The sequence below is a fragment of the Nicotiana tabacum genome, chromosome 4, assembly GCF_000715075.1.
Source record: "Nicotiana tabacum cultivar K326 chromosome 4, ASM71507v2, whole genome shotgun sequence".
Classification (NCBI taxonomy): Eukaryota; Viridiplantae; Streptophyta; class Magnoliopsida; order Solanales; family Solanaceae; genus Nicotiana; species Nicotiana tabacum.
In genome coordinates this window covers 86,805,840-86,817,426 of record NC_134083.1, presented here as the reverse complement: position 1 = coordinate 86,817,426, position 11,587 = coordinate 86,805,840, and the positions used below count along the sequence as shown (strand labels likewise).

General features: G+C 33.9%; 1 protein-coding gene across 3 annotated transcripts; it reads right to left on the bottom strand.

Annotated features, from left to right (window-relative positions):
* Positions 1 to 7,333: 7,333 nt before the first annotated feature.
* LOC107812061 (uncharacterized) lies at positions 7,334 to 11,125 on the bottom strand. Of its 3 annotated transcripts, XR_012708836.1 has the most exons (6): positions 10,502 to 11,125; positions 10,191 to 10,267; positions 10,066 to 10,102; positions 9,825 to 9,936; positions 8,985 to 9,723; positions 7,334 to 7,493 (listed from the first exon to the last, which is right to left on the bottom strand). XR_012708836.1 is itself a non-coding variant. In XM_016637094.2 (5 exons), the coding sequence occupies exons 1-5, from the start codon at positions 10,800 to 10,802 to the stop codon at positions 9,105 to 9,107; spliced, it is 1,149 nt and encodes a 382-aa protein (XP_016492580.1). In that variant the 5' UTR covers positions 10,803 to 11,125; the 3' UTR covers positions 8,631 to 9,104. The 3 variants fall into 3 exon arrangements, 2 of the variants coding, with proteins under 2 accessions (XP_016492580.1, XP_016492581.1); XM_016637094.2 differs by lacking the exon at positions 7,334 to 7,493 and having other exon boundaries at positions 8,631 to 9,723; positions 9,825 to 9,939; XM_016637095.2 differs by lacking the exon at positions 7,334 to 7,493 and having other exon boundaries at positions 8,631 to 9,723.
* Positions 11,126 to 11,587: the final 462 nt, after the last annotated feature.

The window sequence follows — 11,587 nt, the reverse complement described above, 5'->3', positions numbered from 1 at the left end:
CTGCAAGTCATCACTGATTCCCAAGTATACCTCAGACCATAACAAAACATTTGACACATAACCATGAATTGAATTGTCAATAGCAGACTCCCCCACTTGGCTCAAAGCCATAAATTTAAACACTCGATAATTCAAAATACCCATACTCTATTACTGTCATAATACCGCAGTCAGTACAACGAAAATTCTTCTCAAGCTCATGCAACGCCAACCATAAAAATATCCCAAATCATCTGCTAAGCTCGCATTCATTCTCTTAACACTTAAGTTGACTTTCTCAGCCAGATTCAAATTCAAATCTCAACACATACGCCCCGCTGACAGAAAAGAAACTCTCCACTCACATTATAAGGAACATACCTATGTAGATTACTCCGCAGGGGATAACCCACCTGCTTAGCCTCAAATGGGTATCTTGTTATACCCTTTTGCAGTTACAATTACTATGAAATCACTTAATCTTTCTAAGTCCAAACTCATTAACCAGACATGAGAATTTAATTTATTTCAAAATTTAACAACGTGAAAGATCCTTCAAAACATTCACATTTGAGACTATACGTCACATCAAAACAAAAATCAAGCACACAATGGCCTTTCCTTTACATTTCAAGGAAACACTTCTCGTCATATTCAAATCGTCTTAACACATCCCGCAGTTACATCATACTCATCACAAAGCCATTCCACCGCTCATCGAGCCACAAATTCCACTCGTAGGGACATTACCGGACATATGAGTCCAAATGTACAAGTTACAACCGAAGCTACCGAGCTTAAGCTGCGGTCTAACCATGGCCTCATGTCCTCCAGACTGGCCCATCACCAAAATACATAATACACATCTCGAACCTCGTTCATAGAATCACAAGTCGGCGATGTATAACTGATACGGAGTGCTCACATGCGCACATGAATGTGTGGAAGGAATTCAAAGAGGTATGTTTCAAGCTGAATCAATTTCGCACGATAGGTAAAGAAAGATGGAAATTATCCTAAATGCCTTGTAGCCTCTCGAAGATAAGTATGGACGTCATCATACCGATCCGCAAGACTCTACTAGACACTTGCTCATGACTTATAGTACCTATGAACCTAGAGCTCTGATACCACCTTGTCACGACCCAAAATTCAACTAGTCGTGATGGCACCTAACCCAACTCATTAGGTAAGCCAACTATCCACTATCCAATTCCAATGTAATTTAACAAGATAATTAAGTAAAAAAAAAAATCTAAATCTTATATATTCCCCAAGGACCGGTAGTACAAATCATGAGCTTTTAAGAATAGAGTATACAAAGCTGGTATGAAGTAACACATCATCTGTTTGAAAAGTACATAAACAGAGTTTTATGAATCTAAGGCTACCATGAACAAGAGGCAACTACAACCGGAACGTAAGTACATCTTCAGATCCAGCTCCCAACGAACACAACAACATCAACAGCTAACATCTGCACGCAAGGTGCAGAAGTGTAGTATGAGTACAACCGACCCCATGTACTCAATAAGTAACAAACCTAATCTTATGTTGAAAGTAGTGACGAGCTTGTACCAAGGTCGAGTCCAAAACCAATAGTCAACAACAATCCATAAACAACGTAAAGCAAATAATACAAGAGGTAACTCAGAGATAAAATGCTCAGCAAAATCATGATTTCCGAAAATAGTTCTGCCTTTAAAGTATATCGGTGAAAACCCAAATCGTTTACCGAAGTTGCCAAAAATAATATGAATAAGTTTGAAAACAGTAATTTTTCCAAAAACCCTTTCCATATTAAATAAGATGTTTCATTTTCTTTCTAGATCGCCAGTGAAAAATGCATTACTATGTCCATATACCAATATGTGTGAGAAATCATGAATGACATGATACCGTACAACATGAGGAAAATGCATCTCTATGCATGTATGTCAAATGTGCATGTCAATGCGATGCACTCAGTGATAAAATCATATGCATACTCTCAGAATATCATTTCACTCAGTCCTCCCAGTCACTCAGCCCTCCCAATCGCTCGGCACTCGCATTCAGTAGGTACCTGCGCTCACTGGGGGTGTGTACAGACTCCGGAGGAGCTCCTTCAGTCTAAGCGCTATAATTTGTACGGACAACTCATGTGATGCACAGACAACTCACGTACTATTGTATCAATATATGGATCCGCACGGATAACTCACGTGCTATGGTATAATATCTGGATCCGCACAGACAACTCACATGCTATAATAAAGCCTATAAGGCCTGCTGCAGATAATAATAATAATAATAGTAATAATAATAATAATAATAATAATAATAATAATAATAATAATAATAATAATAATAATAATAATAATAATAATAATAATAATAATAATAATAATAATATAAAGCCAACATGGCCTGCTGCGGCGTGCAGTCCGATAATAATAATATCCTCACAGTCAGGCTCTCGGCCTCCCTCAGTCATCAATCTCTCTAGTCTCTCTCTCATGGGCTCACAATGTCATGAAAATAGCCCGAAAATGATGATATGATGTATCAATAAATAACAATAGAGACTGAGATATGATATGCATATAAAAATGAATATGACCGAGTATGAATTTTCAATTTAAAACAAATAATTCACAGCAATATGATCTCTGTGGGTCCCAATAATACTAGCTCATAGCTTCAACATGATTTTTAATATGATTCTCAGCTAAATTTCTTCAACATATAAAACTGCATAGAAAATGCCAAGATTATTTGACTACAAAATTCCACAGAAACAATTACGTCATAATTTCTATGATGCACGCCCACACGCCCGTCACCTAGTATGTGCGTTACCTTCAAACAATTCATATAATACGTATATTCATGGTTCATACCCTCAGCTCCAAGATTAGAAGAGTTACTTACCTCGAACAAGACGAATCCAATGTCGAGCAAGCTAAACAATGCTCCAGAACTTTCATTCTACGCGTATCAACTCCCGAACGGCTCGAATCTAGCCACAATTAATTTGATTCAGTCCACACAAATATAGAAATAAATTCCATAAAAAATGCTAATTTTCCCCACAAAATTCGAAATTACACTCCAAAAATCGCCCGTGGGTCCCACGTCTCGGAATCCGACGAAACTCACAAAATTCGACAACTCATCCAATTATAAGTTCAACCATACTAATTTCACTCAATTCTGACTCCAAATCGATGTTCAAAACTCAAAATTAGTTTTTTGAAATTATAGGAAATTTCTCCGAGTTTTCTTGAAAAATCAATAATCTAAAGCCGAAAACGAAGATTAATTCATGGAATATAATCATAAGGGAGTCAAGAACACTTACCCCAAGTTGTGTGGAATAATTCCTCTCCAAAATCGCCCAAACCGAGCTCCAAAATCCGAAAATGGGTGAAAATATCGAACCCTCGAACTTAAAGGGTTCTGCCCAGGCTTTTTCGCACCTGTGGAGCCTGAGCTCGCACCTGCGCACCCGCTTCTGCAGAAAAATATCGCACTTGCGCTGCCCGGCTTCCTCACCATTTTCTGCTTCTGCGAATCCCTGCCCGCATTTGCGCAATCGCAGGTGCGGAAATCCCATCGCACCTACGACCTCTGCTGACACCCTCCAACTCCGCACCCGCGGCCAAGATCGTCGCAGGTGCGATCACACCAGAAGGGCTACAGCTTCAACAACCTCACAATTCCAATTTTTGATCCGTTAATCATCCGGAACTCGCTCGAGGCCACCGGGACCTTAACCAAATACACCAACAAGTCCTAAAACATACCACAGACCTACTCGAGGCGTTAAATCACATCAAACAACATCAAAACGATGAATCATACCCCAATTCAAAATCTATGAACTTTGAACTTTTAAATTCTATATCTTGTGCCGAAACACATCAAATCAATGCGGAATGACTTCAAATTTTGCACACAGGTCATAAATGACATAATAAAGCTATTCCCATTTTCAGAATCAGATTCCGACCCCGATATCAAAAAGTCACTCCCCCGTCAAACTTTTCAAAAATTCAACTCTCGCCATTTCAAACCTAATTCCACTACGGACCTCCAAATAATTTTTCAGACTCGCTCCTAAGTCCAAAATTACCATATGAAGCTATTGGAAATATCAGAATTCAAATCCGAGGTCGTTTACACATAAATCAATATCCGATCGATTTTTCCAACTTAAGCTTTCCATTATGAGATTAAGTGTTTCATTTCACTTTGAATTCTCTCCGGACCCAAACTAACTAACCCGATAAGTCATACAACAGCTATAAAGCACAAACGGAGCAGTAAATAGGGGAACGAGGCTGTAATGCTCAAAACGACCGGCCGAGTCGTTACAAAAAGGAACCAAGTGATCTTCTAGAACAAAAATCTTGGACGTAGGTTGCAAAGATTGAATTACTTCCTTGCTAATTATTAGGTGGTGATGTAATTAGGGAAGATTAGATAGGATGTTTAGCATTCCGGGTTATTCATATTGCATTACTTTTTCATCTTTTGTATTTGAGCTGTACCTTTTGATCAAGCTTGGTAATACAATATTCTTATTTACCAAATAAAAATTTACAATCATGAAGTGTAGAATAAACATTACTATAATTCATGTAAAGAACTCATGATTAAAGAAGATGAAACAAAAGACAAACACAACCCACCTCAACTGAGGAGCTATAAAAGATAACATTGGAAGAGACAACACTTCTTTTCAGCAATTTAAATATTTTGGATACAAAAATTTATTAAGCTATAATGATTATTAACTGTTTATTTGGGCTGTATATTTGCATAAGAATCCCTAGATTAATATGAATTTTTTTGGCCTTTTTTCACTTTTAGTCTGGGCGAAACTATTATATTCGGCAGCCGAAAAAGTGTATAAAATATATATATATATATATATATATATATATATATATATATATATATATATATATATATATATATATATATATTATCATCACCATTAGGTCCTTAAGTGTGAGGACTCGAGATATGGTCCATGTCTGTTTGCTTATATACGCTTGGCCCATCACGACTCTGCCAAGGATTACCTGTTTGTATACTATTTTTCCTGACTTTGACTTATTCAATAATTTTGAAATAATTGATTTTCAAGTATCCACCACAGATAATTAAAGCACAAGAAGTTATATCAAACAAAAAATATAAGTAATAATAGATAGTTCTTCACAAACGTTTTTTGTAGATAGTTTTTACCTAACTAAACTATATTACAAATTTATTTACTCCCACTAGAGAAGTTTTAACTTAATTATAATTTGCTATACATTTTATCAATTATATACAAAATATTGTATTTTCATCATTGTGCTTTCGTTCTCGTTACCCATTACAATTTTTCTTAGTTTATTATCTTGGTTTAAGATCTACTCTTTGTTTAATCCTTCATACTTACAAAGCAATTCTTAGTTTTATAGTTTCGATTATTTCATCTTAGTTTCTTCTACGTTCTTGTTTTTTTGGCTTCTCTTCAGCGAGAATATCCCTTGGGTTCATGCTGCTAGCAGAGGCACGATTTCCGCTAAGGGAGTTCAAAAGAGAAAAAGTTAAAAAATTAAAAGAGACTATAGCTAGTGGAAATTGAAGAAGTGACCTCACAAAGGTTTTGAACCCCCTGACAATTGAGTTATGCTTTTGGATTATATCAAGGGGATTCAAAATATAATATATATAGAGGTACACAACAGATTTTCCTTTATATGTATAGTGTAATTGTCTGACGAAAAGGGAACCCCCTTCTGCCCCCTAAATCCGCCCCTGGCTGTTTGGTGTTACAACTATGGAAGCTTCTAAGAGAAGCATGGGTCTAAGAGGGAAGATCATTGATTTTTCTTTTGGAATCAATTACTAAAGAGTATTAATCAAAAGCGAGCAGATAGAGCTGGAAACCCAATTAATCCATTAAAAATTTCATTGACAGCTATTAAAAAGCTTCTAAGCTTTAAATTCGAAAATCGAATTTTGCGAAATTATTTGTTTGGATTGGGTGTTGTTGCAAATGATTGTGAATATGCTTTGGAGTTTATATCTCAATTCTGAGAAAATTTGGTGAATATTCGAGTTAGTTTTGATTGAAATTCTAGATTGAAACTCGAAGAAGAATATATAAATAAATTATATATATTTTGTTGGGTATACAAAAAATGTACAAAATATATACAACTAATATAATTGTATACAAGTTGTATATAAGTTGTATATAAATTGTAGCTTTTTGATCAGATTCTATACAAAAAAATTGTATTTTGTATAATAAATTATAACTTTTGACCGAATTCTGTAAAAAAAAAAATTGTGTGTGTGTGTGTGTGTGTGTGTGTGTGTGTGTGTGTATATATATATATATATATATATATATATATATATATATATATATATATATATATATATATATATTAAAAAAATTATTTACTTTCTGTAAATAGGAAAAATTAGATAAACCGCGTAAATAGTTTAAAATTTCTTATAATAGGTTTAAAATTTCATACATATACAAAAAGATCCCTTTTAATTTCTTCACATTATTTACCTCCAAAAAAAACACAATGCACTTGAAGATACAGTAATAAGTTCTTTAGTACATTCTTATTTTGCCAAGTCTAGTTCTGAATCAAAATGTTACACGGATGTATACAAGTTGAAGAAGAGAATGGAACCTACAGTTCTGCAGTATGACTTTGATTAGCTTATAAATTAATTAATAACTAGTTGAAGTTCCAAATCACTTTAAACAAAGTCTTAATACTAACTGCGTAACCTACAGACACAATAAACTTACAACAAAAAGCTCCATTCAATCGTTTGCTAGGAGATGTCAAGCTAAATCACAGATTACTCCAAATTAAGTTGCAAATGTGGATGCTAACAATCCCAAGATGTGTTTAAGAAGTTATATGAGAATTGTATTTGACGTAAATACAGATAATAACACGATTTGGCCTTTTTGTCCAGCTGATTAAGTAATTACTAGGTAATATTGAATTAATTGTAATTGAAGTAGTATAGTTACATTCTCCAATTCTCATAGAATCAAAAATTAATTGCGGGTAATATAAAGTAATTACATTCAGAATATGGATTTTAAATCTCTTTTTTTTTTTCCTAAGCAAAATCTTCTTAAACCTACTCATTTTTATGACTATATATAACTTACTAACAACAATTTTCATGCTGATTACTCTTTTTTCTATCATCAGCATAAATATTTGTTCTAAAAATTTTGAGTCTTGATCTTCAATTCGCATGCTTCCATTCGTAAAAGAGGAATTGAACCTATAAATTTAGGTTCTTGACTTTAAATCCAATGCAGTAATTTTCAGAATTGGCATGTACTTTCTCATTATTAGATGAATTCTCTCCAGCTGGTTTACAATCATGTTTAAAGGCTTTTGGGAGTTCGCAGTGCAAACTAATGCATCTAGTAGCAGTTCACTTTTACCTCAATTGCGCACATAAATCGGAAAATTCTTAATCTGAAAAAACAAGAAAGAAAACTAAAAGATATATAGGAATGGAGGTAAATCACAATTTTTACCCATTGCTTAGATTATACAAAAAACTTATCTCAAAAAATACCTAAGTTCTTTCAACGTTATATTCATATGGGCTAGACTTGGGCACCGCAGTGAATCGATTATCCTATAACCGATCTACACTCTAAATAATATGAAGATAGATAGTAGTAGAAGGTTTCACATATAGATGAGTTCAAGTAGTATACATTAAGGTAATGTGGTATAATTAATACTCAAAGAAATGTATCCTGAACTAATGCACATAATCTAGGTATAACATGAAAAAGGATTACATCTAAAGCCTCTATGCGTCCTCGATACTAGATTATATTTGATGTTAATGCGAGTAATTTGTAGATTTTTCTAGTACAACTTTTGGAAGGGAAAATCGCAGTTAACATGCATGGAAGAGAGGCGTAGCAAGTCCGGTCAGGGGGTAAAACTGATCAAATATCCTAAAGCTACAACATGCAATTTTTTTAAAAACACACTTAACTTTGGGTTAGTGTACTACTAATAGACTTATATACATATGTACAAATTTATTTATATTCGATGCTTACACTAAATTAAATAATTTAACCTTAGAAAATAGCATGTTATCTACACGTAACAAACTTTGTCCTACAAATATATTTGAAGTTAACTCTTATCATGTCTTGTATTCTATCCTAGAGATTATATCAGTTTGAAAATAAACCTTGACTCATGCCCTATTCGGGTTTCAAAATATTATTTCTGTTACATAAGAAAGCACACGATATTATGGCAAACATATAGTAGAACATTAATTAATTTGAGTCTCCTCTAAAAGAACTGAATACGCTTCACATTTTACCCTTAAAAAAACTTTTTATAGCTACGCATATAATGACATCATGGCATATTAAACCTACGAGTTTCAACAGTCTTTTTTCATTTCTTTTTTAAACTTGTGCCGGATCAAACTAGTCACATAAATATAATTAACAGTAACTTATTGTTGAGGCAATATACATTCTATCAAGAAAATTAGATTTCTAACTAACACCATCAACTCGTTACTAGTGAACACCAAATGTATATGTATTAGCATCATTTCAAAACCTGGCTGAATTGAAGGAAAAAAAAACATCTTTCCTACTCAATTATATCTGCACCGAAACATATACACATGCATATAATTAGATCACCAAGGAGATTCCTAGAAGAATGACAAAATAAAATCAAATTACCTCTACATAATTTGCATTCTAGCAACTGACAACTAAAGTAGTTTTCAAGATAGCTAGGTGTACACAAATGTCGGGGACCAAGAGCCATGGATTGTTTTTTCACTTATTCCCATTACCCAATGTTGAAGAGTAAGAATTCAGATAAACAATAGTACTAACTAATTGTTACCTAGAATTCCTCAATGATATATTATCTTTTATGCATACAAATTGGGAATAACAACAAAGACATTACCTTGCACAGTAGTAGCTGCTAGCATATACATAGGACAAAGATTTGCTGCAAATGATGTAAGTAATTTATCAATTCCCATCAACAAGTACCTCAATATCTCACTTAGAATATTGTCTCCATTCACAAAGTCAGATCTAGGGTACTTGCCATTCTTGTATTCTTTTCGCCACCATGATTTTCTTGATCATCCATTGAAGTAGTTGAGGAGGAGAACAAAGAAAGAGAAAGAAGATTTCCAACTTCTTCAGCTTTCAATCTTTTCTGATGATTATCATCCTCTCTTTTTATTTTCAGTGAAAGGTTCAAGTCAAGAGTGATTTCTGAATCTTGAATCTTTCTTTTATTGGGTGCGTTTGTTGTTATTGTTGTTGTTGTCGTCTCTGCTTCAGTCGTACACCCTTTCTCCCTCGAGGAAAGAAAATTATTCGTCCGCATTTGTAACTTTATAATTTCTTGCTCTCTCCTTCTATCTCTCTCCCTATCTATTGGTAATGTCATTAGGAGATTTTGTTTTGTAGAGCTTGTTCCAATTTGAGTACTCCAAAATCTTTGATTATGAAAGTGTTGAGGCTTTTTCTCAATTTGAAGGGTTTTATTCCATGGAAATAGTTGTGCGTGTGAGTGGCCGTGGCTTGAAAAACCATGTCTAGTACTTATACTTGAGGTACTCCCAATGTTGATGTTATAAGGATTGTACATAGAAGAATTTGCTTGACGATTCCATAAAGAATCCTCGTATCTGGAATAATTAGAAGAGAAGATATGGAAAAAATTAAACAATGAAATCCAAGTTTGTTGTAGCAATTAGGGATAAATTATGAGATTAATATTAATTTGTACCTTAAGCTTGAACTAGAAGCTTGGTTAAACGTCCCTTGTAGCCTAGGAAGTTGGCTTAGATTGAAAATATTGTGATCTCCGTTTTCAATTAGGAATCTTCCATCCGTAGAAACTGCTGCGTATAAAATTTTCCATTGGATTAAAACATGATAATCACCAAGAACTTTTTCAGAAACCCTAGTTTTGGCACAACTAATAAATAATGAGACAGCAAAATAAATACTAGTAAATCAAAACTTACTTTGATTGGGGTCATCAGTCTTCTTGCTTCTGTACATCTAAAATGATTTCCATAAAAAAATAATTAGAAGTTTTCAAAGCAAATTCAGCCTGTAATTGCAACTGCAAATTAATATATATATATACCTGAAGATGGCTCTTGACATGAGCTATGCTGAGTCCTTTAATGTTCATTAATTGAAGAACCAATTTTGGTGTGGCTCCTGAAAAATTAGTAAATAAAAGCAAAGTTATTAGAACCTTGAAATTACACTATAATAAGTTCTTTGGAAGATCTTTCAAACTATGAAGTGAATAAATAATCTCATCAATGAATTAGCGATTCTTTATTCACACCAATTGATCTTCTATTTTATCTACAAAAGTTACTAATTAACTTCATATATTTGAGATCTAAGATCTCAATTTTCATTAGATATCATACAAGTAAAACTTACTGTCTTGCCCTCCTAATCTTTCAACAGCATGAATAAAGCGAAGATGGAGCTCAGGTGTCCACCGTAACCTCGGCGTTTTGGAACGTACATACTGCCGTACACCTCCTGAATTGGTCGACTTTTTTCCATTCTCTTCGACGGTGCTGTTACTAGAGCTCGTTCTTGTACCTTTAGGTTTGCTATTTTCTTCTGTCTCCAGATCGTCTTCTTCCTCCTCCTCCTCCTCCTCTTCTTCTTCTTCAAATTCAATTTGGTTTTTGGGGCTTGACTTGGAATCTTCTGCACTACTTCCTCGTTTCATCTTGTTCCTTTTTTTTTTTCCTTCCAAAAACCTAATTGTCGCACTTCACACAAGAGTTGAAATTAAACCATCGAGAAAATAGTTATGTACAGGCAAATTAGTGAAAAGAGGGTTCTGAAAAGTGCTCTCTTTGCTTTTCCTTAGCAACTAGAGGAAAACGAAGACTTATTTGTTAAGAAGATATCAAACTAGCTTATCATATCTTCTTGCAGCCAAAGAAAAAGTTGCTGGAATTAGGAATGAAATTTCTTCAACTGGCATATAAAGAACAATTCTCTCTCCTCTCTCTCTCTCTCTCTCTCTCATTCTTTAATTTATGTCTGTTTCTCGTTCTCTCTTTCCATTTGTGGACTTTCTTTATCATGCGTGATTTGCATGGATGATGTCGTAAGTACATGGACATGTATGGTGATAAATACATGCATGCGTACGTGGACTCTTATGTTAATGTGTATATGTGTATCAGTGTATGTATTTGTGTATAGAATAGGCATATATATAAAATTGTAAACGTAAAATTCCAGTCAATTGAAGTAAGTAAATGGCACATCCAAAGGATTAATAATAACCTAACATACCAAGTTGCATGTGTATAACAACTCAACAAGATGTTCTTCTCCATCCACAGCTATATTTTTATCATGTTGTTGCCAAAAAAGAATGAAATAAAACAGTTATATCTTAGTACTATCATTTTAAATAGTCATATATATATTTGACTCAGTGTTTTACTTATGATGGCATTCGTCAATTACTACTCTATCTAATCTAGTTATATGATAGTA